Genomic DNA, 24,854 nt, shown 5'->3' with positions numbered 1-24,854 from the left:
GATGGGGTGTGGAGAAACTCTTTTCGCTATTGGAGAACTAGGAGCCAAGGGCACAGCACCAGTTTGAAGAGAAAATCCTTTAGAACTGAGATGAGGAGGAATTTGTTCAGCCAAAGGATGTTTAATCTGTGGAACTCATTGCTGCAGAGGGCTATGAAGGCCAAGTCATTGAGATTCTTTAAGACAGAGATAGATAGGTTCTTGATTAGTAAGGAGTTCAAGGGTTGCAGGGAGAAGGCGGGAGAATGGGGTGAGAAAAATACCATCCGTGATCAAATGGTAGAGTAGACTTAATGGACCAAATGACCTAGTTGTGCTCCTATATCTTTTTGGTGTAACATAGGAACAGGAATAACCTTTTCTCCTATTCAATGAGATCATGGCTGATCTGTGGTCAATCTCCATACATTTGCCTTTGGCCAAAATCCTTTACTCAACAAAAATGTATTTAACTCAGATTTAAAATGAACAACTGATCTGGCAGTATCTTCTGTTTGTAGAAGAGAGTTCCAAAAATCCATCACCCTTTGTGCATTAGAAGTGCTTCCTAACAGCTCTCCTGAACAGTCTGACCTGAACATTTGAATACATAGTTACTGAATTTATGTTAATATACTAGTTTCATAGTCAGACCAGAAGACTTTTGTAACAAATACTATACCTGCAGTTTATTGCCATATTGACTCTTTATCGTACACATCCTGAAGCAATGGTAATGCTTTCACCTACAAGTTTCAAAACCCTGTGACTCGATGAAGACTTCAATGTCATGAGCCATTTGTTTGGATAATGTTAACACCATTCTTAGATCTTAACTTATGAAGATGACTCAGTTGATTCTTGATTTTGAAACTATGAATAGTACACTAAGAGCAGTAAAAATAGTCATGTCTGCAATATAAATTGTTTTATCAGATGAGTAACCCAATGCTTATGAGCACGATTAGTACCGTATATTGACCACAAAAAAACTCTCCATGACAAATATACCTCAAATAGATTTTAAGCAGGCACTGTCATGACCACCTGATACTTAACTTGTCAGGACCCAACTGATGAGCAAGCTTCTGGAGCAAGTTAACATTCACATGAAAACAGTTACAGTGACAGGGTGGAAACAATGACTGGTGTGGAAAGCTACCGCTTTTCCCAGGACTTAGCCCATGTCTACTTGACAATATTTTCACTTTTCTGCTTCAAACTATTTGTGAAAATCAGCCTTGCTATCCTCAGCCATTTCTACATAGTCAAGGGGAACCGAAAGGAAGCAGCGCGGATAGCAGCAGAGTTTTACGGAGCTACCCAAGGTCAAGGTGAGTTCGGTTTGGACTGCTGCGCTGAGTATGTTTTCAGTAGGTGTCATTTCACCCACTTTCATTTGTATTCTTGGAATGAGACGGCAACAGTAAGCAAAGAAGGATTACTCAAGGCACAGCATCCTCTTCCACTCCACTGTCACTGCAGGAAAACTTTTTCCTATGTTTCCACACAAAAAAAAACCTTCTCGCTTGGCTCAAAGTTTTGACTGAGGTCGAGCATTTGTTTCTGACATTCAACTTTACAGCAATGCCTGCCAAATGTTGGTCATGCCGTCCACTGCAGAGCTGTTCATATTTGATATTATGGTTGCTATCCCCTCCCTCACTGCTCTTTATGAGTGAACTGCTATATTATGTGTGTTATCTTTACATCCATTTACTCATTAGTCCTGAGGTTACCATGTGTAGAATTGTGATGAAATATGTGGGAAAAGCCCATCTATCTTCCATTACAATAATAAAAATTAGAACTGTGAATACCATGAGCCATCATTGCTGTTCAAATAACATATTGAATACACCCAAGGTATTGACATAAATTAATTAAGTGACGAATACTCTCACAGGCTAACCAGAATCCATGTGTTTATTTTAGTTTTGACTATTGGGAACCAGTATTAATTTCTATTCAACTTACTGTATAACACTAAAACAAACTGAAAGTAAAGGTCAAAATTACATCAGAGTATTCACACTATATGCTTCCAATGGAACTTCAACCAATTTTAAAATTAGCCACTCTGTTAACACAGCAGGCAGGAATGTCATGTGAATGTGTAAAGCAGTTGCATCTTTATATCTCAACAACTCAATATTGTGCTTAAAGTTTCAAATTAATATAAAATATCTAAGAGTTGTTTTGATCTTGTCAGTAATATTACACAAGATAGGCAAAGGACAATCCAGGTTTATCAAGGTTTAGCCGGGCAAAGTAAAAACAAGGACTTCTGGAATAGTACAGCACTGAACGTTATTCATCTCGCCGACCCAACAGCAATTCTTCCAAAGTGTGAACTATTTAGTCCACCTTCCTTATTTTTTCCCAATGTCCCTGCAATTTCTCTCTCGTTCAATTATTTATCTATTTAGCTTTTAAAGGTTAAGAGTAAGTCTGTCTTCAATACCTTATCTAGAAAAGCATTAAAAATCCTAACCTCTTGAATAAAATATTAACTCTTATGTCACTATGCTACCAATCACCATAAGTCTAAATCGTTTGGTTAGTGACTCTTCAAGCAAGGGAAACAGTTTCTATTTATTTACTCTATCTAAACTTTTCATGATTTTGAGCACCTCTATATAAACTCTTCCCAGCCCTTTTCTGCTTTAATGAGAAGATTCCAACTTCAGTGACCTCTCATCCCCAGAATCATTTTTGTAAATCACTTATGCACCTTCTCTAAAATCCTCACGGTCTTCTAAAAGTGTGGTGCCTGGAACTGAACACAATACTCCAGCAGATGAAATATCAGTTATAAACTTGTGGCATAACCTTCTGAGCTATATATATATATTCATAAAGCCAAATCTCATATCATTTATTGACTAGACCATTAATCTCGCCTGCCATATTTAAATATTTGTGCATAAATATGCTTAGTAGTTTTGTTCCTGGCACCTCCCCCACTTCTAAAATTGAATAATTCCCCTTCAATTGTGTCTCCTCATTAGTATTCCACAAACGTATCATCTAAAATGTTGCTGTGTTGAAATTTGTCTATTGTGTGTCTGCCCATTCCACCAACCTGTCAGGGTCCTCTTGAAACCTGTTACTACTTTCCTCATTGTTTACAATGATTCCAAGTTTCATAGCCTGTGCAAATTTTGGGATTGTCCTCTGTATTCCCAAGCCCAAGTCATTAATGTATTGCAGTGCTGCTAATACTGAGTCTTGGTAAACTCTCCTGTCCAGAATGAAAATAACACACCTTCACCATATACCATTATTTTCTGTCCCTTAGCCAATTTACCCCACATTCTTCTGTGCTCCTTTTATCCCATGCCCTTCAATTTTACTCATCAACTTATTATGTGGCACTTTATCAATTATTTTATGAGAATCCATAAACTTGAAATGAACTATATGCTCCTTGTTATCTCATCAAGAAACACAAACAAGTTAGTCAAACCCTTAACAAATCTATTGCTCTCCTTATTAGTCCATGCTTCTACAAGTAGCTATTCATCTTTATCAGTTCATTGTTTGCAAAAGCTTCCTCGTGACCACTGAGTGAGGCATTTGGAAAATTAGATTGAATGATATTGTATATGTAGTATCCTCAATCTTTGTCGAAAGTAAGTTACAAGGTTTCTGGGTTACTTCAATGACCTTATCAACTCCATAGCTGAAACAAACAAACAGGAAGGTCTCAGGTTTATCTTTGTTGAGTTCTTTCTTCTCATGAAAGATGCTACAATTGGCCTTCTTGACTCTGGGTCAGGAGAAAGACTATAAAGGTCAACAAGGGTTCTTGATTCTAATTTCTATTCAGCACCTATTCTTTTGGAAGCAAGTGTACAGATGTGTGTCGTCTTCGTTAATGATAGCTCCCTTTCCTGATTTTAATTTTATATTCATGGGATGTGGACATCATTGGCCAGGCCAGAGTATTTTTATGATTAGCAATTGCCCTTGAGAATATGGTTGTGAACTGTCTTCTTAAAATGATGCTATCCATGTGGTGGATGTTAGGTTAGGAATTCCAGGCTTTTGATCCAGTGACAGTGAAGGAACTATAACATATTTCCAATTCAGGAATTGTGTGTGGCTTGGAGGAGCACTTGCAGATGGTGATGTTTCCTTGCACCTGCTGCTTCACCCTTCTGGGTGGAAGGTGTCACAGATTTAGAATGTGCTTCTGAAGGACCCTTGCTGAGTTGCTAGAGTGCATCTTGTATGGGACATTTGTGCATCAGTGGTGGAGGGGTCAATTTTCAAATTGGTAGGAGGAATTGCAATCACATCACCATCGTATTTTTGAAATAGGGTGTGGTGCAGAGGAGCTACAGAACTGAATTGGCACCAAGTCAACACCCAGAACAATCTGGAGACTGTGCAGAATCTGTGGAGGGAGGAACAGAGTTAATAAGCTGGATATTGTGTACCTTCGCTCTTTGTGTTCTCTCCATTGGTGGGGAAGGGGGAGTTAAAATAAGGTTAGGGCTTCTATTTTTAGTTTAAATTTCCAGCACCCACAGTGTTCAGCTTTTGTTAGAAGATGCCTGTAGGGTTATAACAACACTCAATACCACAGGTTGATCCAACCAGGCTCTTCACCCAGTGAGCTCATGGTCTTAGTCAGGCAGTGAAATGAAAAAGGAAATGAGAAACCAAATGAATCCACATTTATTCACTGTTACAGATGGCAACTTTTGTTAGATGAGTTAAATTTAAGGTTCTCCAACTGCCATGTTGGAGTTTGAACACTTGTGCCTGGGTTATTCATTTTGTCCTGTGGTTTACCTGCTTCAGTAACAATGCCAGTACATTACCAGCTCTCAGGACATTACCTGCCAGACATAGAGGGAGAATTTGAAATGATCAAAGAAATAACAAAATGTAGCATCATTATCAGTAAGATTCATGACGTTCAGCACAGAATTACAAGTTTTATCAATATGGCTTTTTAGTTCAGTACAATGAAAGCCAACGGAAAACAATATGACTATCTTTGTCACTATTCTGTTTTTGCTATTGGCAGACAGTGGTTGTCTTCAATCAGTTTAAATATGCAATGTAAAATACAGTGACATTTGCCTTACAATGCAAAGTTGTTTTTCTTTTTGTTTCCCACCAACCAAACAATATCTCAGTGTGTTTAATTAGTTGAGCCTTTATTGAAATAATTTCATTTCCCACTTGCTCAATGGCCTGATGAATGTCTACTTAATCCTTGCATAGCATTCCAATTGCACAAACAATTTCCTATTTATTGTATAATAGAATTCCTGATCTAAGCATAACAATTTTAATGCTAACATACAAGTCGTGGTTACAAAGCACAGTATAATTAAGAAATTTGGGAAAAAAAAGACATTTAGAGGTCCAAGTACAGAAATCTTTAAAAGCTACTGGACAATTACAAAATAAAATTGAATTCACTAATGGAAAGCTGGCCTTTATATCAAGCAATCTGGAATGAAAATTTATAAAAATCTCAGTCACACCCCATTTAAAGTATTGTGATCAATTTTGGGCACTGTGCATCAGAGTAGATGTTCTTGCTGTAGAGGGAGCCCAACACAGATTCACAAGAATAAAGTTTTAAGATATGAAGATTGATAATATGTATGTGACTTGAAGACACAAGGCACTTTAATTTAAATTACATGTTTAAAATGATCAAACAAATTGATAAGTTTGATAGAAACTGTTCTTTCTAGTTATTATCTCCAGGTAGTATCACTTCAAGATTTCAGGAAGCCCTTCTTGCACTCTATTGACACACCATTTATCTCAGTGACTTGTTGTATCCTGTAACACACCAAACACTGTGCCCTGTTTCTTTCATAAGGACCACATGTCAAAGTAATTCATTGCATGTATACTGCTGTCAGACAGTTCTGAATGATGGAATGAGGTGATATATGATTACAAGCCTTTTTCTTTCAATGTTAAGAACTGAACATCTATCCAAAATGTGACCAAATTAATCACTGAACATTGCAATGGGCTAGGTAAATTATACTGATCTGTACTGGTAAGTAACCTTTCTTGCTGATATATACCCAGCACATGTGCTTGCGCTTTACTTTTTTCTGATTGCATAAACCTTCTTGTGGTGCAATGAGTCAAAATTTGTTTCGCAATACTTTTATTGTCAGTCATCATGAATCTTTAAACTCCACTTCCCTCTGCAAACTGACCAGTTGCTGGGCTTTGAATGTCACTAGATAGTCTCCTGTTGCCTCACATTCCAAGTAGATCATCATTCTATTAATACTGTGAGTGGGGACTTGACTCACTTCCAAGTAAGAAGCAAAAAAAAAATCCACCTGGAATCCAGAAAATCTTTGTTGGAACACATTGATGATCTGACAGCTACATGATCACCAGTTGGATGGATAATTAAAGTCCACTTTCAAATGGCTCCTTTGGGCTTTGGGCTATTTCATTCCCCTAAATCCAATACATACCAAAGCTCAGCACTGACAACAGAGATAAATATTGGTATTTAGACCATTCATGTATTTTCCAAAATGTCGAGCTGATATTCAGACTTAGTTTTCTCTCAATTTATAGTGTTTGCTTCTGGCTCAGTTTATTTTCCTCCAGGTAATTTTAATGTTAAAGGGATAAGTTAGGAGAGTAACAAATGCTAGCCTAGCCAGTGATGCCCATACCCCATCAGTGAATGAAAAAGATTCTAAGAATGTACATTGACGGGGTTTAGCAATGTTAATGGAAATAAATATATTCAGAAGAAACATAAGACCTTGTAATATCTGATCCCAAATAAATTAATGCATATCAAATTCATCTTTCCCAAAGCAAAATGCAGTGGATGCTAAGGATCTGAATTATAAACAGAAAGTATTAGAGAAACTCAATAGGTTTGACAGCATCTGTGGAAAGAGAAACCAAGTTAATGTTTTGAGTCTGCTACGATACTTCAGATTAGGATTGTTTTTATTTCATCAGTACCACATTGCCGACTCGTATTTCATCATGGCCCTTTTATATTTCATCTTTCCCTTCACTTTCCTGACTTCACTCAGTTGAAGGTACTGATGCAAACCCAGAGAGAGATCAAGAAAGAAAAGCTTGCTTATTTATAGTGTCTTTCACTGTCCCAGGTTGTGCTGAAACACTTTACAGACAACATGTACTTTGGACATATAGCCTCTGTTGCAATGCAGGAAATGCAGCAGCTAGAGAGGGGATCTGATTGAGACGTATAAGATTATTAAAGGATTGGACACTCTGGAGGCAGGAAACATGTTTCTGCTGATGGGTGAGTCCAGAACCACAGTACACAGTTTAAAAAATAAGGGTTAAGCCATTCAGAACTGAGTTGAGGAGAAACTTCTTCACCCAGAGAGTGGTGGGTGTATGGAATGCTCTGCCCCAGAAGGCAGTGGAGACCAAGTCTCTGGATACTTTCAAGAAAGAGATGGCTACAGCCCTTAAAGATAGTGGAATCAAGGGTTATGGGGATAAAGTGAGGTCTGCAGACGCTGGAGATCAGAGCTGAAACTTTATTGCTGGAACAGCACAGCAGGTCGGGCAGCATCTAGGGAACAGAAGATTCGACGTTTCGGGCACATGCCCTTCTTCAGGAATGAGCAGAGAGTGTTCAGCAGGAGAAGATAAAAGGTAGGGAGGAGGGACTTGGAGGAGGGGCGTTGGAAATGTGATAGGTGGAAAGAGGTCAAGGTGAAAATTTCCTGACTTCACTCAGTTGAAGGTACTGATGCAAACCCAGAGAGAGATCAAGAAAGAAAAGCTTGCTTATTTATAGTGTCTTTCACTGTCCCAGGTTGTGCTGAAACACTTTACAGACAACATGTACTTTGGACATATAGCCTCTGTTGCAATGCAGGAAATGCAGCAGCTAGAGAGGGGATCTGATTGAGACATATAAGATTATTAAAGGATTGGACACTCTGGAGGCAGGAAACATGTTTCTGCTGATGGGTGAGTCCAGAACCACAGTACACAGTTTAAAAATAAGGGTTAAGCCATTCAGAACTGAGTTGAGGAGAAACTTCTTCACCCAGAGAGTTGTGGGTGTATGGAATGCTCTGCCCCAGAAGGCAGTGGAGACCAAGTCTCTGGGTACTTTCAAGAAAGAGATGGCTACAGCCCTTAAAGATAGTGGAATCAAGGGTTATGGGGATAAGGCAGGAACAGGATACAGATTGTGGATGATCAGCCACAATCATAATGAATGGTGGTGCTGGGTCAAAGGGCCGAATGCACCTATTGTCTATTGTCTATTATCTAAATAGCATGCTCCCTCAAACAGGAACGTGAGACAAGAACATAAACTTTGTTTTTAATATGTCTTTGAACACCCTAAATCAGTTCAAGCCACCTTAACAATTTTTCTTTGATATTAGATTTTGGATTTAAATATTTGCCAAGAACAATACATTATTTTAGATCTTAAAATTATTTGTAAAGAAATGTCATAGAAGCAGAAAAAGAATTGATCTTCCATAACACATTCGAAATGGAAACTATTCTTTAAAGTCTTGATCCCTAAAGTTGACTTTCATTCTCATTTTACCATCCTCTTAGTTCTTTTCATCGTCCACTCTTTTATTATTTCTCCCTTTATATGGATGTCCATTGAAGTTTTGGCTTCTTTGGACGCTTTTCTTCTCATTGACATGTTAATAGTAATGTCTAATAAACAATCGCTTCTCTGAGATCAATTCACTCCATTGACTAGTTTATTTAGAACAGTAGAACACATGGGAAGTTATGAAACAGACTCTACAACAAACAACTGATTTCTGAGTATTCAACTTGCAAACACAAAGTAGGCTGACTGCCTGGAAGAGTCACAACATTGTATGCATACAGCACACAGGGGCCTTCAAGCTGAATTCTCTTGGAGGCAAGGTACACATGCATCATTCACCTCTTTTCCCAAAAGAAAAGTTTAGCTAATTACAATAACCAGTGAGCCTATGAATGTCCTCACTAATATGTCCAGATCTTGTAATGGTGTTGCCTATTGATTTCTCCTGTCATCAGTGATATTGTCTGTGTGTTATTAAGTTTTGCTATAATGGACTGTGATTGTTATTCTAGAATTTGCTTATCATGATGCAATATTGCTACATTTGTTCTCAACTAGGTAAGGCCTAACTGATTTTTTCAAGCTGTTTCATATTCTCTTGGCATTTACTGTTTTATTCTTTAAGAACTTTTAATTCTGTCAATGTTTTACCCTTTTGTTAGTCCAGTATATTTTTCCTCAAGTCCTGTTCTATTATCTGTCCAGTTTTTCCAATCCTTTCTTCCTTTCTGTTTTCTTTGAAACAGAAGACCCCCAACAAATGTTACTGAAAGCTAAACTGAAAATCCTGGTTCTGTGGGAGCTTGACCTCACTCATTCAGGCTGCTTCTATTGTTCCAACTGTAAAAAATAACCAAACTATTTACTTTACTGACTCAAAGCAGACCACATGGCACTTCTGTCTCAACATCTCTTCATTTTAAAAAAAAAGAGGCAAAACATACCTCTTAAAGCCATAGCATTGTCACAGATGAGTTGGAGCCAGGGAAGTTTGTTTGTTAAGGGTGAGTCAGATAACAACCAGTAGCTGTTCAGTTTGCAGTAATAACCGATTGTCAATGACAAAGCCATTTTGCCTGTCAGCAACTATTTTATTGTTGCATGATTGTGATTAACTTGAAAGTAGCTAAAAGCTTGGGGGTGAAGCCGTCCAACCTCAGAAAAGGAGTGAGCTGTCACTTGCTTTTCAGCAAAACAAAATCACCGTAAGCCTGAAGAAAGCTAGTTTATGTCCTTCATCAGTTGATGTAAGCTGTGACTTTTATAAGTTGTGACCTTTTATAAGAGACTTTATAAGTTGTGAGCCAGTCACTCTGTGCCTCCTGCAAGCAAGTGAAAGTAAATGGTGAAGAGAGATCAAGCAGCAGCAAGTCCTGACAATACAAAAATATAATTTTTAAAATTTGATTTATTATTAAGGAAAATGTTTCTGCGATCATACCACAGAAAGATCATAGGGTGATAGAACAGAGTGAGGAATTCAAACTTACAGCTACAAAGAAGGTGAAATCTTCAGTGAAATCAGTGGATGGGCACTATTGACTTGCCTTTCCAGTCTTTCCTTCTATCCATAACACCTTTTCTTGCCTGTCTATATCTATTTTTATGTGTGTGTTTACAAGGAGTATATAAAGGGTTTATCTGGTAGAGCTATGCGTTGATGGTTCATAACTGTTTGCCTGTAGCTGGAATTTATTTATTTGTATTTAATAGTAATTCCTGTTAAGTGCAGAAATCTGGTTTATTCTTTCTGTCAATCTGTGTCTGAAGGACAGGAAATTTGGGCATTTTGCACACTTTTTAGGTGTGCTACCCAACGAATCATAACACTTAATGGTGTGAAGCTTCCTGATTGTTGTATGGCATGTACCAAGCAAGTCAGAAGTGTTTACTTACATTCTTGACTCATACCTTGTAGATGGCGGGCAGGCTTTGGCAAATCAGGAGGTGCCTTTCTTGCTCTGGCCTCTGACTTGCTCGTATACCACAGTATTCATATGGCTAGTACAGTTCTGTGTGTGGTTAGTGATAAACTCTCGGATATTGATAGTGGGGGTTCATTGATGGCAATGCCATTGAATGTCATGGGGAAGTGGTTACATTCTCTCTTACGAGAGATGGCCGTTGACTGGAACTTGTGTGGTACAAAAGTTACTTAGCACTTGGTAGCCCAAACCTTGAATCTTGTTCAGGTCTTGATGCATTTGGATAAAGGTCAAGTGTGTGGTGCTGGAAAAGCACAGCAGGTCAGGCAGCATCTGAGTAGCAGGAGCAGCATAAGGCCTTCATCAAGAATCTGCTTTTGGATGTGACCTGCTTAAGCATCTGAGGAGTCATAAATGGTGCTGAACATTATGTAATCATTGGTGAATCTCCCCACTTCTGACCTAAAGATGGAGGGAAGTGGCTGAAGATGGTTGATATCTGAAATAACTGCACAGAGGCCACTATCCGGTCACCAAGTTGCCTTTTATTTACTTGTGCACAGTACAGTGGCCGTGACCAGCCAGCTTGGAGTCAATCCCTGAAGTGAGGAGATTCTAAATCCCCTGTTTATATTGGGCAGTCCAGATTAACAACCCCAAACAGGGACCTCATAGTCAATAAAATTCACCCAGTTCCACTCACCACAATATCCTTTCAAGAAATCTTCCTCATTGTCGAGGTGGTAATCTTCAGATTGGATTCATCATGAGCTACTTATTTAGCTTATCTCTCTGAACTTTTACTTTTCTCTCCACAACAGAGAGCTGAGATTTTAGTCTCCACTAAGTCAGAATAAATTGAAGTATAGGATTCTTCCTTCATATTTAGTTTTGCAAGTATTTGTCAAGTAGCCTCTCTTGTGCCTCTGGTGTTTGACTGGTTCTATGATTTGTGACAAGTGCGGGGTCACAGTGTGCCTGTAGTTGCTGGTCCAAAAGGTTTTACAATGTAGAATATCTGCCACATCCAACTAGATGGATTTTACTTGCACTCCAGCACTTTAGGTCCTGCACTATTATGTGTGAAACATTTCACGCGCATTGGTTTTGTATTTGCTTCGGAGGAGGTGGGTAAAGTCCTTAACAAATACCTTGTATCGGTATTCACAAAGGAGAAGTATATATGCATGTTGTGTCGGGAGAGAGGTATGTTGATATTCTAGAGCATATCAAATTAAAAACAGATGTTCCATTTTTTGAAAAATATTAAGGTAGATAAGTCCCCAGGACCAGATGGGATGTATCCCAGAATGCTGAGGGAAGCAAGGGAGGAAATTGTTGGGGCTTTTTACGAATACTTTTGCATTCTTTTGTCACAGGTGAGGTCCCAGAGGACTGGAGAATAGCAGCATTCTTCCTTAATTTAAGAAGGGCACCAGGAATAATCTGGGAAGTTACAGGTCGATGAGCTGTATATCAATTGCAGAGAAATTATTGGGGAAGATGTTTATGGAGAGGGTTTACTCGCATTTGGAAAAATAGGTACTTACTAATGATAAACAGCATGGTTTTGTGCAGAGGAGGTTGTGTCTCTCAAACTCGATTGAGCTTTCTGAGGAAATGATAAAGATGATTGATGAGGCAGGGTGGAGAATGTTGTGAACATTGGCTTCAGCAAGACCTTTGACAAGGTCCCTTATAGCAGGCTGATGCAGAAGGTGAAGTCACTTGGGACCTGGGGTGAGTTGGTAAGTTGGATACGGAACTAGCTTAGTCATAGAAGTCAGGTACAGGGTGGAACGGGTAGCTGTCTGTGTGGAGTTTGCACATTCTCCGTGTGTTTCCTCTGGGTGCTCCGGTTTCCTCCCACAGTTCAAATATGTGCAGGGTAGATGGATTCGCCATGGAAAATGCAGGGTTATAGGGATAGAGTTGGTTGGTGAGCTGCTCTTCGGAAAATCAGTGTAGACTCAATGGGCCGAATGGCCTGTTTCCACTTGATAGGGATTCTATGACAAAGTAGCAATGAAAGGGTGTTTTTATGATTGGGGATCTGTGACCAGTGATGTTCTGCAGAGATTCTGGGATCGTGTTGTTTGTAATATATATAAATGATCTGTAAGAGAATGTAAGTCATAGTCACAGAGACGTACAGCACGGAATCAGACCCTTTGATCCTACTTGTCCATGCCGACCAGATATTCCAACTCAATCTAGTCCCTTGAGTATACCCTTGAGTTTATAAGACTGAGAGAGGATCTGATTGAGAAGTATAAGATTATTAAAGGATTGGACACTCTGGAGGCAGGAAACATGTTTCCGTGATGGGTGAGTCCCAAACCAGAGGACACAGCTTAAAAATAAGGGGTAGGCCATTGAGGGCAGAGATGAGGAGAAACGTCTTCACCCAGAGAGTGGTGGGTGTGTGGAATGCTCTGCCCCAGAAGGCAGTGGAGACCCAGTCTCTGGATTCATTTAAGAAAGAGTTGGATAGAGCTCTCAAAGATAGTGGAATCAAGGGTTATGGAGATAAGGCAGGAACAGGATACTGATTGAGGATGATCAGCCATGATCATAATGAATGGTGGTGCAGGCTCGAAGGGCAGAATGGCCTACTCCTGCACCTAATGTCTATTGTCTAGTCCCACTGGCCAGCACCCGGCCCATATACCTCCAAACCTTTCCTATTCATATACCCATCCAAATGCCTCTTAAATGTTGCAAATGTACCAGCCTTCACCACATCCTCTGGCAGCTCATTCCATATATGTACCACCCTCTGCGTGGAAAAGTTGCCATGTAGGTCTCTTTTATATCTTTCCCCTCTCACCCTAAACCTATGCCCTCTAGTTCTGGACTCCCCAACCCCAGGGAAAAGACTTAGTCTATTATTCCTATCCATGCCCCTCATTTTGTAAACCTCTATAAGGTCACCCCTCAACCTCCGATACTCCAGGACAAACAGCCTCAGCCTGTTCAGCCTCTCCCTATAACTCAAATCCTCCAACCCTGGAAACATCCTTGTAAATCTATTCTGAACCCTTTCAAGTTTCACAACATCTTTCCAATAGAAAGGAGACCGGAATTGCACAGAATATTCCAACAGTGGCCTAACCAATGTCTGGTTAGTAAGTTCACAGTCAACACAAAGATTAGGGGAACTGCAGGTAGTGAGGAGAAAAGGTTTACAGGGATGTTGTTTGGTTTGAAAGGTATTAGCTATAAAGAGAGATGGGACAAACTTGGTTTGTTCTCACTTGAACGTCAAAGGATGAGGGGTAACCTGATAGAAGTTTGTAATATTTTAAGAGGCATTGAAGGACAGGATAGTCAGAGTCTTTTTTCTTAGGGTAGAAATATCAATTATGAGGAAATATAGTCAAAAATCTCAATGTACCGGGGTGTAGTCCAATATGTTTATTTGATAATTGAAGTTTATGGAGCCCCCTGCTCCTTCCTCAGGCAGCTAGTGAGAGAGAATTCACAGGACATAGTTTTTTTTAGTATAAATTCTAAAAAATCAAGCGGTCATACAACTTAAGTCTTGATAGCCATCTAGATTTGTTCCATACATTTTCATAAGTTGGATGACCCTTTGAGCTTGATTAGATTCCCTACAGTGTGGAAACAGGCCCTTCAGCCCAACAAGTCCACACCGACCCTCCAAAGAGTAACCCATCCAGACCCATTTCTCTCTGACTAATGCACCTAACATTATGGGCAATTTAGCATGACCAAGTCACCTGACATGCACATCTTTGGACTGAGAGGAAACCAGAGCACCCAGAGAAAACCCACTCAGACACGTGGAACATGTACAAACTCCACACAGACAGTCGCCTGAGGCTAGAATCAAACCTGGGTCGCTGGTGTTGTGAAGCAGCAGTGCTAACCACAGAGCCACCGTGTCGCCCCAATTATGCCTTTTACTATAAATTCTGTGTCCGATGTATTCTCTCTGACTACCTGGCTGAGGAAAGAGTGGGGGCTCCAAAAGCTTGTGTCTTCAAATAAATCTGTTGAATTATAATCCATCATCCAATTTATGCAAATATATGGAACCAATCTAGATGGCTATTAAGACTTGGGTTGTCTGGCACTTTGATCTTTTACTATAAATTCTGTGTCTGATGTATTCTCTCTCACTAGCTGCCTCAGGAAGGAACAAGGGGGCTCCAGCAGCTTGAGGTTTCAAATAAAGCTGTTGGACTATAATCCAGTATTGTGTGACTTTTGACTTTGTCCACTCCAGTCCATCACCGGCACCTCCACGTCATAGGAAATATGGGTTTCAGGTAAAAGGGAGAATGTTTCAAGGAGATGTGAGAGACTGGTTTGTACACACAGCAGGTGGTAAATGCCTGGAATGTGCTACCATAGGAGGTTGCAGAAGCAGATACAATAGCAACGTTTAAGAGGCATCTTGACAGATACCTGAAGAGGCAGGGCGCATAACGACAAAAAGCTTTTCGTTTAGAAAGGCGTCATTTGTTGGGTACAGGCTTGGTGGGCTGAAGGACCTGTTTCTGTGCTGTACTGTTCTTTAGATTCTTTCCCATCTGTGGATACACAGAGTCAGTGAATTGGCACTTGCCTTTACATCAAGCCTAGTCAATATGGCTGTTTTTTTGACATTGCTGTTTTCCATGAAACTGATGGTGTAAATCGTGTGTTCATTACATTTTGTATCATTGTGTACACTGTCAGATTCTGATGTGTCAATCACCCCATGTTTGTGCCACTAGTAGGATAGCAGATGGTCTTTATTACAGCTTGAAAGTACTCCTTGTACATTGTCTCTTTGGTTCAGTGCACAGCTTTCTGTAGCTGCCTCAACCTTTGCTCTTGTACACTGCCTTTGCCAATAGCCATTTGCATCATATGCCTTGAATAATTGTTTGAAAGTTGGGTATTTTCTCATTGCCTGAAGGAGGCCACACCATTCACACATCTATCTCTCTGTGATTGTGTTAACTGTGCAATTCATAGCAGAGACCTGTAAGCTTCATTCACCTTTTGAGGATTGCTTCCTTTTGATGTATACTCCCTCTTTAATGCTATTAGTGTTCAGTTTGTCTAGCACATCTTTCTGGAAACCCTCCACATTATCACCAGCTCAATAATTCTGTTTCCTAGCTCCCAATCTGAAAAATTACATATTGAGCCCTTTTCTCTGCATCTTGTCCAAGAGCTGGTCTATAAATTCTGTAGGCATCTGAGGAATGTTTTGAATTCTAATCAATGAATATTTTGTAAGATATTTACAATGAAGATGTTTAATGAAACTCTAAATTAGTCTTCAAATATAGTTCATATTTTTTGTCAATCATTTATCTTATCACCTATTTATTTTGATGTGTCCAATCTCTGAAGACCTTTGCCCCCAGTTGCAAATCAAACGGTCATGGCCTGCTTTTCTTCAATGGACATGTATTGATCTAGATGCTGTAGCTCTGAATGCTGTTTAAGCTGTTTAAATTCTATTCAGACATCTACTGTATCCCAATTTAAACTTGGAAATATTGCAAATATTCTGATATTCTTTTGACATCCCCTTGTTTACTTTAATTCAGTCACACACCCCAACCACTTGCCTTTTTCAAAAGTGCTGATCTGAACTCTCAGTAGACTTTATTGGTTTTCCAGCAAAGTTGGCTTTTCAAGTCTCTCTGATGCAGTAATAAACAAAGACATCAAGAGTGTTTCACACATGTTGACACAGTTAATACTGTCAATCATGTGTTTCTCCTGGAGGTGAATTTGTTTGCTGACTATGATGGACCTCATTAGCATGATAGTTTTTCTACCCCTGTTCACCGTGCCATGTTAACAATAATATTCAATCGCTTATCAGAGATTGATCTACTTCCATTGGTTAGTTTACTTAAGACATTACAATACAGTACAAATGACCAAGCACAAATTGCAGCAACCAACTGATTTCTGTCGGAGTACAATTTGCAAATATGAAGCAGGCAATCTGGGATGACGCTCCCATGTATCTGCTGCCCTTGTCCTTCTCGATGAAAGTTTTTGTGGATTTGGAAAGTGCTGTCTGAGGACCTTTGGTGAATTTCTGCAGATGATCTCATAGAGAGTACATGCAGCTGCTACATGGGTGGTGGGAAGACTAGGTGTGGTACCAATCAAGCAAGCTGCACTGTCTTGGATAGTGGCAAGATTCTTGAATTATGTTGAAGAATACTTCCTCTATGGGAGCACTTTTGTAACAATCTAGTAGTGTCACAATCATTATTGATGGCTAACATTTTATTCCTAATTCATTAATTGATTGAATTTAAATTCCCCCAGCTGTCGTAGTGGAATTTGAACTCTTGTTTCCGAGGCTTCTGGATTACTAGTCCAGTAACATTACCACTATGTTACCAAACCCCTATTTCTGGAGTAAGTAAAGCCAAACTCATATCTGTTCTTAAAGTTTCTTAAAGTCTAATAGTCAGTCCAGTACGGAGTGACAGGAACTTGTAGTAGATTATCTGAGAATTTACAGCAATTTATTCATCAATGTCATTTAACATAATGAACACAATGAGGCTCCTTGATTCACAAGGATTAACCAGGTCTTCTGAGAGAACATTAACATAAAATGAGAACAAAAATAGAATTTTTTGTAATAGAAATGTATAAAACTGGTCTCTCAGTTCAGTAAAAGTCTCCTCTTCCACATGTTGTTGAGGGGTGGGCTGGGGTTGAGTTCAACTGAATGGGGCATTACCACACAGGCCGCAAAAATCAGAGATTGCTGAGGGAGAGAACTCAGTAGGACTGGCTGCATCTGTGGGAGAGAAAAAGGGTTCACGTCACGGCAGGTCTGGCAGCATCTGCAGAGAGAAATGATAGTTAATGTTTCAAGGTCCGGTGACCATTCCTCAGACCCTTCCTTCCTCACAGGTGCTGCCAGATCTGCTGAGCTTTTCCAGCAATTTCTGTTTTTGTTTCTGATTATCAACATCCTCAGTTCTTCCAGATTTTATTTAACATAAAATGGGAAGGTGACTTATGTGACTTTAAACAAAATGCCACTCGGAAAAAGTGAGGACTGCAGATGATGAAAATCAGAGTCGAAAAGTGTGGTGCTGGAAAAGCACAGCAGGTCAGGCAGTATCTGACGAGCAAAAGAGTCACTGTTTCAGGCAAAAGCCCTACATCATGAATGTGTATAAACCCAGATTCCTCAAATGTTCCTCATATGTTAAGCTTTTCATTCCTGGGACCATTCTCGTGAACCTTCTCTGAACAAGTTCCAGGGCCATTACATCCTTATGAGTAATGGAGCCCCTCATGTGAATGTCAGGTCCCAGGAATGAAAAGCTTAACATATGAGGAACATTTGAGGAATCTGGGTTTATACACATTCATGATGTAGGGCTTTTGCCTGAAACAGCGACTCTTTTGCTTGTCAGATACTGCCTGACCTGCTGTGTTTATACTTGATGGAATTTAGAAGGATGAGAGGGGATCTAATTGGAACATACAGAATTCTGAATGGTCTGGACCAAGTAGATGTTGGGAAAATTGGTTATGTTGGTAGGAGGAAAATTGTCTTCAACCAGAGAGTGGTGAATTTATGGAACTCATTGCCACAGAAGGCTGTGGATGCCAGGTCATTGAGTATATTTAAGTCTGAGATAGATAGGTTCTTGAATATCAAGGGGATCAAGAGTTACGGGGAGAAAGCAGGAGAATAGGGTTGAGAAACTTATCCATGATTAAATGGTGGAGCCTAATTTCTGCTATGGTTTTATAGGATGGTTTTCATGCCATTGGACGTGGTTAGGGGGTTTATTATAGAACGGAAGGGAATATCTAGGATTGGATAGATGGCCAGAGGAGTCTACTGTGAAACAAAAGACAATGGAAGTGGTAATGGTTATAGAAAGAAACACAACGTTTGTGCAGAGTAAGTGTGAATGGCAGAATAATGAAAACTTCTGTCCCAAAGCAAAAAGAAAATGAAGAACAACTTCAGGCTGGCATGTGGAAAATGAAGAGAAGCAAAATGGGGTTGAAAGTTGAACTCAACAGTTGTGCAGAGGAGCTGTGAAGCACCAACCTTGTCCATTATTTAACCCCCCCCCATACCTTGCCCCTTTCCCCAGTACTTTCAAAATGCAGGAGAGACTCAATGGAATGAATGGCCCTTTTCTGCACTGTAGGGATTTGATGATTCTCTGATGTATCCTTTTACCTTTTCTCTCTTCACAGTCCAAGGCCCCAAGCACTCCCATTGGGTGAAGCAGTGATATGCTTGTCTTTCTTTCAAGTTAATCGGCTGTATTCACTGCCCTCAATTTGGTCTGCTCTACACTGCAAGATCAAATGCAGACCAGTTGACCACCTTGCCAAATACCTCCATTCTATTTGCTATGGTTGCCCCTTAGCTTCCGTTCACTTGCCTGGTTATTCAGCACCTTGTTGTTGCACTAATGTTTCCGTCCTCAGCCTGCTGAGGTGTTCCAGCGAAGGCCAAACACATTTCAGGAACAGTAATGGGAATCTTCTGTCATGCACATAACATGGTATCTGTACACTTTGATCTCTCTTCTCCCCACTTCCCCCCCCAACCCCTTCTTTTCAAATGTACCCTTTTGTACTTGACCCACTCCCTCTCTTCCATGCATGAGTCTTTCACATTTCTACCTTCCTTCAGTTCTAAAGAATCATAGTCATCTGAAAACATTAGAATAAAAGCAAAATACTGCAGCGGCTGGAAATCTGAAACAAATTCAGGGAATGCTGGAAAACGTCAACAGGTCTGGCAGCATCTGTGGGGAGTGTAACAGTCAACATTTCAAGTCTGAAATGACTATTCTTCAGCGCTGACGTTAACTCTGTCCACAGATTCTGCCTTTCCTGCTGAGTATTTCCAGCATTTTCTGTTGTTATCTCCGTTTTCGTGAATCCACAGTATTTTGGTGGTTTTAAAATTGTACAATTTGTTCAATCTTTCCTATCCTTCAAAACCAAATGGCGGAAAGGGGAAAACCTGTGAGTGGATATTATTTCCTACAGAGAACTTTGAATTTTTCGTGGAAAACATTGCACATTCTCTTTCATCTTCAGCATTTTTTAAAGAAAAATCACTACTAACAAATGTTAACGTAACAAATTTTTTGGGGGAGTCGGTATCATCCACTTGTATCTGGATCCAGTTGTTTATTGCCTGTAGTAGTTGTTAGATTCTGGAATGGGACAGCCAGTTGGGAAATTTGGGATTTGTCCTGTCATTCCTAATCACAGAGCAGAGTGGACAATAACTAGTGAGGAGAATAGCGATGGATTACAGGAGGATATAGACATGCTGGTCAGATAGGCTGATAAGTGGCAAATGATATTCAGTCCAGAGAAGTGTGAGGTGTGACTTGGATAGGATAAACAAGGCAAGGGAATACAGGATGACCAATAAGATCCTGGGAAACATTGAGGCTCATGGGGAATTAAGCTGGAATTACAAAGGGACATTATTAGATGAAATGAATGGGCTAAACTATGGCAAATGTAAACAAGTGTGAAGTTATCCATTTTGGACTGAGAAAGGATAGATCAGGGTAATTTCTGAATGGTATAAAGTTAAGTACAGTGGATCTCTAAAGAGATTTGGGGGTTTAGATGCATAGAACTCCCAATAATCAGCAAGTAATTGAGAAGCAAATTTGTAACAAGATCTCAGATAGCTGCAAGAATGAAAGGGTTGTAAAGGTGGGTGATTTTAACTTTACAAACATAGACTGGGACAGCCATGATAAGTGCTTTGATGGATAGGAACTTGTTAAGTGTACACAGGACATTTTCTTATTCATTATGGAGATTAACCTACTCGAGGAAGGAGCAAAAGTTCAGTTTCCCTTGGGAAATAGAGCGGGGCAAGTGACAGAGGTGTCAATGGGGGAGCACGTTGGGACCAGGGATTATAATTCTGTTTGTTTTAGAATAGTTATGGAAAAGGATTGACTTGATCTAAAAGTTAAAGTTCTAAATTGGAGTCAGGCCAATTTTGATGATATTAGGCAAGAACTTTCAAAAGTTGATTGGAAGAAATTATTCACAGGTAAAGGGGAGGTTGGAAAGTGGGAGGCCTTTAAAATGAGGTAACAAGAATCCAGAGGCTTGTGTGATAATAGTCAGCACTCTAGGTTTAGTGCAACCAGATCAAAGAATTGAGGGAATACTGTTGAAAGCTGGACAGATATTAAAGGTGAAGAGAATACTGTTCATTACTAGACCTGGTATGTTTACTTAATATGCCTGGGTCTGGCTATGCTGTAAATAAGGTTAAGTCACCATTATCCAGAGGACTGCTCTCTTGTTAGAGAGATCTGTGTGGTGGTGTTTCAACCTGAGGGTCACCACACCACAGGCAAAAGGAAACATTGAGGAGAGTCGTTCATAGTAACCTCGGCCAGTGCGCGAATTAAACTTATCAGGTCTGCATTGCAAACCAGCTATCCAACAACTGAGCTAACTGATGCCTGACTGTAAATAACAAAGTTGAGAGCAGGTCAGGCAGCATCCGAGGAGCAGGAGAATCGACATTACAGGCATAAGCCCTTCATCAGGAATAGGCTTGTGGGTTGGGGGGCCTGAGAGATAAATGTGAAGGGGCTGATGCTGGGGGGAAGGTAGCTGAGAATACGATAGGCAGATGAAGGTGAGGGAGAAGATGATAGGTCAGAGAGGAGGGTGGAGTGGATAGATGGGAAAGGTGATGGACAGGTCAGGAGGGTGGTGCTGAGTTGGAGGCTTGGGATTGGTATAATGTGGGGGGAGGGAAATGAGGAAACTGGGAAATCCACATTGATCCCTTGTGGTTGAAGGGTCCCAAAGTGGAATATGAGGCATTCTTCTTCAGGGCGTTGGGTGGTGTTTGGCGATGGAGGAGGGCCAGGACCTGCATGTCCTTGGCGGAGGGGGAGTTGAAGTGTTCAGCCACGGGGCGGTGGGGTTGGTGGGTGCGGGTGTCCAGAGATGTTCTCTGAAATGATCTACAAGAAGGCGTCCTGTCTCCCTGACGTAGAGGAGACTACATCGGGTGCAATGAATGCAGTAGATGACACTGGTGAAGGTACAGGTAAAGTTTTGTCGGATGTGGAAGGATCCTATGGGGCCTTGGATGCAGGTGAGGGGAGAGGTGTGGGTGCAGGTTTTGCACTTCCTGTGGTGGCAGGGGAAGGGGGTGGATCTGACAAGGGAGTTGCGAAGGGAATGGTGTCTCAGGAACGCTGATAGGGTTGGGGGAGGGAAGTATACCTCTGTTGATGGGGTCCATTTGTAAACATCAAAGGAGATGAAAATGGCTGTGACTGTTGCTGGATTGCCCAAGGTAACTGCTTCATTCCTTGAGGAAGGAGCTCTTCCATTTTGAGAAGCGCAATGTCCTTCAAAGAAGGAAGAATGGAATTTGAAAACATACTCCCCCCCCAGTTAACATCAGGAAAATTTTAATAGGAGCAACACATATGTGTTTCCTTCCTGCGCCACGGGTGATATGGTGGTTCAGTGGTTAGCATTGCTGCCTCTCATAGTGCCAGGTTGATTCCATCCTCGGGCAACCTTCGGTGTGAAGTTTACACATTCTCCCCGTGTGTGCATGGGTTTCCTCTAGGTGCTCCGGTTTCCTCACACAATCCTAAGATATATAGGTTAGGTGGATTGGCCGAGCTAATTGCGCACAGTGCAAAAAGTGAGGACTGCACTTGCTGGAGATCAGAGTCGAGAGTGTGGTGCTGGAAAAGCGACGTTTTATTCCTGATGAAGGTCTTATGCCTGAAATGTCGATTCTCCAGCTCCTCAGATGTTGCCTGACCTGCTGTGCTTTCCAGCATCACTAATTGCACTGTGTCCAGGGATGTGTGGGCTAAGTGGATTAGACAAGGGAAATATGACAAATGGTGGCAAATGGAGTTCAATGTAGCTAAGTGTGAGGTGATTCATTTTGGTAAGAGTAATAAAAAGATGGGGTACTGGGCTAACGGTCGGATACTTGGTAGTGTGGATGAGCAGAAAGATCTTGGTGTCCATGTACACAAATCTTTGAAAGTTGCCACCCAGGTAAATAGTGCGGTGAAGAAGGCATATGGCGTACTGGCTTTTATTGGTAGAGGAATTGAGGTCCGGAGTACTGAGGTAATGTTGCAGTTGTATAAGACTCTGGTGCGGCCGCATCTGGAGTATTGTGTGCAGTTTTGGTCGCCATACTATAGGAAGGATGTGGAGGCACTGGAACGGGTGCAGAGGAGGTTTACCAGGATGTTGCCTGGTATGGAAGGAAGATCGTATGAGGAATTTACTCAGCGCGTCGTGAGTTCATGGAATGCCCTGCCAGTTGCAGTGGTGGACTCTCCCTCTTTATGGGCATTTAAACGGGCATTGGATAGGCTTATGGAGGATAGTGGGCTAGTGTAGGTTAGGTGGGCTTGGATCGGCGCAACATCGAGGGCCAAAGGGCCTGTACTGCGCTGTATTCTTCTATGTTCTATGAGGTTACAGAGATAGATATAGTGTGCGTCTGGTTTGGATACTCTTCAGAGGGTTGGTGTGGACTTGCTGGGCTGCATGGCCTGCTTCTACATGTAGGGATTCTATGAAGATGATTTCCTCATTTTGCCCTGTTGCTCTCAGCCTCATCAGGAATGTAAAGTGTATTTCCCAGCAAAACCTTGAAGAAATGCACACACAAATGAACCTTGCTATGGCTGCAGAACATGTTCTGAAGCATGTTGTTTCTGTGTGTGTGTATGTGGACTTAACAGGATTTTCTCCTTGTTTTTGTGTAATTTAATCTGCTTTCATCCACTAACCCCTTAAGCTCAGAATGTTTGTTTCCTTCAAGCTGCTACTGTATTCCCACTTAGAGTGGCTCATTTAAAATTAATGTGGCTTCAGAATTAATCCCAATTGAGTGTTCATAGCAGCTACATGTGCAGTGTTAAATAAAAACACAGGATCTTCTGTTAAAAAGGCAGGGAGGGCTGGCTTCTGATTGGTATATCTGTGCCATATTCAAATTGGGGGTTGTACATCTCTTCCTGTGACCTGAACATAGCTCAGCTATTGCTCTACGTCATGTGACAGTGAATGGGTTGACTACGCTATGATTCTGAGCCAAAACTTCTGCCTTGAACTACCCTGGGATAAAAATACTTAAGCATCCAATCAGAGTTACAAAACAACATACTAACCACTCCCTCCCTCTTAAGCGCACACACACCCACAGCTCACTGCTGTCTTGGGATGCTACAGGCACTGCTGATGTAAACATGTCCAACAGCACCTCAGTTCAGAGCCATTGCACTAGTCAGTTTACAAATAAGAGGCCTTTAGAAATCCCTGAGGAATCTACCAGCAAAAGAAAGGCAATCTGGGGAATCCTCACCAGCCAAGGTCAGTACAAATTCCACTTGAAGGTACACTACTTAGAGTGACTGTGCTGCTGATCAGTTCTAGGAATAATGCAATTTTTAAAGACAGGTCCATATCTCCCTCTCTGTACCTAATCTGGGCTAATCAAATGTGCTTCTGTGAAACTCTGTAGTGAGGTGTAAATCCTCAAGATGTTGTAGGACTGTGTTAAGGCTGAGAGGCCACCTCCCCCACTCCTCCAACATAATAACCCTGTAGTGATCTGAATGTGTACTTGACTTGGTCCCGTGCCAGATTTAAAGTCCATGCAACAGGGATGGTATAATTTTTAACACTCTATTCAAATGTGTTATGACACACGTCTAGGGTATGTGTGACATGAACCCAGACCTCCTGGCCCAGAGGTAGGGACGTCCTACCAATGTGCCATAAGAGCTGTAAAGGATTAGGAATTGAACCATCAACATAAGTTCATAGGTCTTGTGATTATAGAAAGTAGTACAAATCTATTCTGTCATTTCAAGATCCTGTTCTCATGATTTAGCCCCTACGGCTCTGATGTAATCCTGGCAGATTTAACGACTGACCTCTTGGCATCCCTACAACCTGTCCTCCATCACAAGACAACAGTCAGGTGTATGATGGAACACTCTCCACTTGTCTGGATGAGTATATCTCCAGCAACACTCAAGAAGCTTGGCACCATCCATCGTCTTAAACATTCACTTGTGCCATAACAATGTGTAAAAGTTGCACTGCGGAAACTAGAGGGATAGGGGCCAAACACATGGGAAACTTGGTTGACATGGACAAGTTGGACCAAAGGGTGTGTTTCCATGCTGTATGACTCTATGACTCTATGATCCAATACAGTCCTCCACTCTACAAGATGAACAATCCCAGGAGTGGTACACACAATAGGACGCTATTGTCATTGGATTGACAAAGCTACTGTTCATTTTAGGTTTTTTGGGAGCGGA

At 40.9% G+C, this 24,854-nt stretch overlaps 1 protein-coding gene across 2 annotated transcripts in view; it reads left to right on the top strand.

Moving 5' to 3' along the window:
- Nucleotides 1-1,045: 1,045 nt before the first annotated feature.
- asb5b (ankyrin repeat and SOCS box containing 5b) overlaps nucleotides 1,046-24,854 on the top strand; it is a 61,329-nt gene continuing 37,520 nt past the window's right edge. The window contains exon 1 of one of the 2 annotated variants that reach the window (XM_043704784.1): nucleotides 1,046-1,313. In XM_043704784.1, the coding sequence (XP_043560719.1) occupies nucleotides 1,121-1,313 (193 nt within the window). In that variant the 5' untranslated portion in view covers nucleotides 1,046-1,120. Of the gene's footprint in view, nucleotides 1,314-23,733; nucleotides 23,896-24,854 lie in introns of those variants that run through there. The other variant, XM_043704792.1, reaches the window with a different exon arrangement.

Source organism: Chiloscyllium plagiosum, chromosome 2, assembly GCF_004010195.1.
Source record: "Chiloscyllium plagiosum isolate BGI_BamShark_2017 chromosome 2, ASM401019v2, whole genome shotgun sequence".
NCBI classification, from domain to species: domain Eukaryota; kingdom Metazoa; phylum Chordata; class Chondrichthyes; order Orectolobiformes; family Hemiscylliidae; genus Chiloscyllium; species Chiloscyllium plagiosum.
The sequence above is the reverse complement of the archived record's forward strand: the minus strand, read 5'-3'. Positions and strand labels throughout refer to the sequence as shown.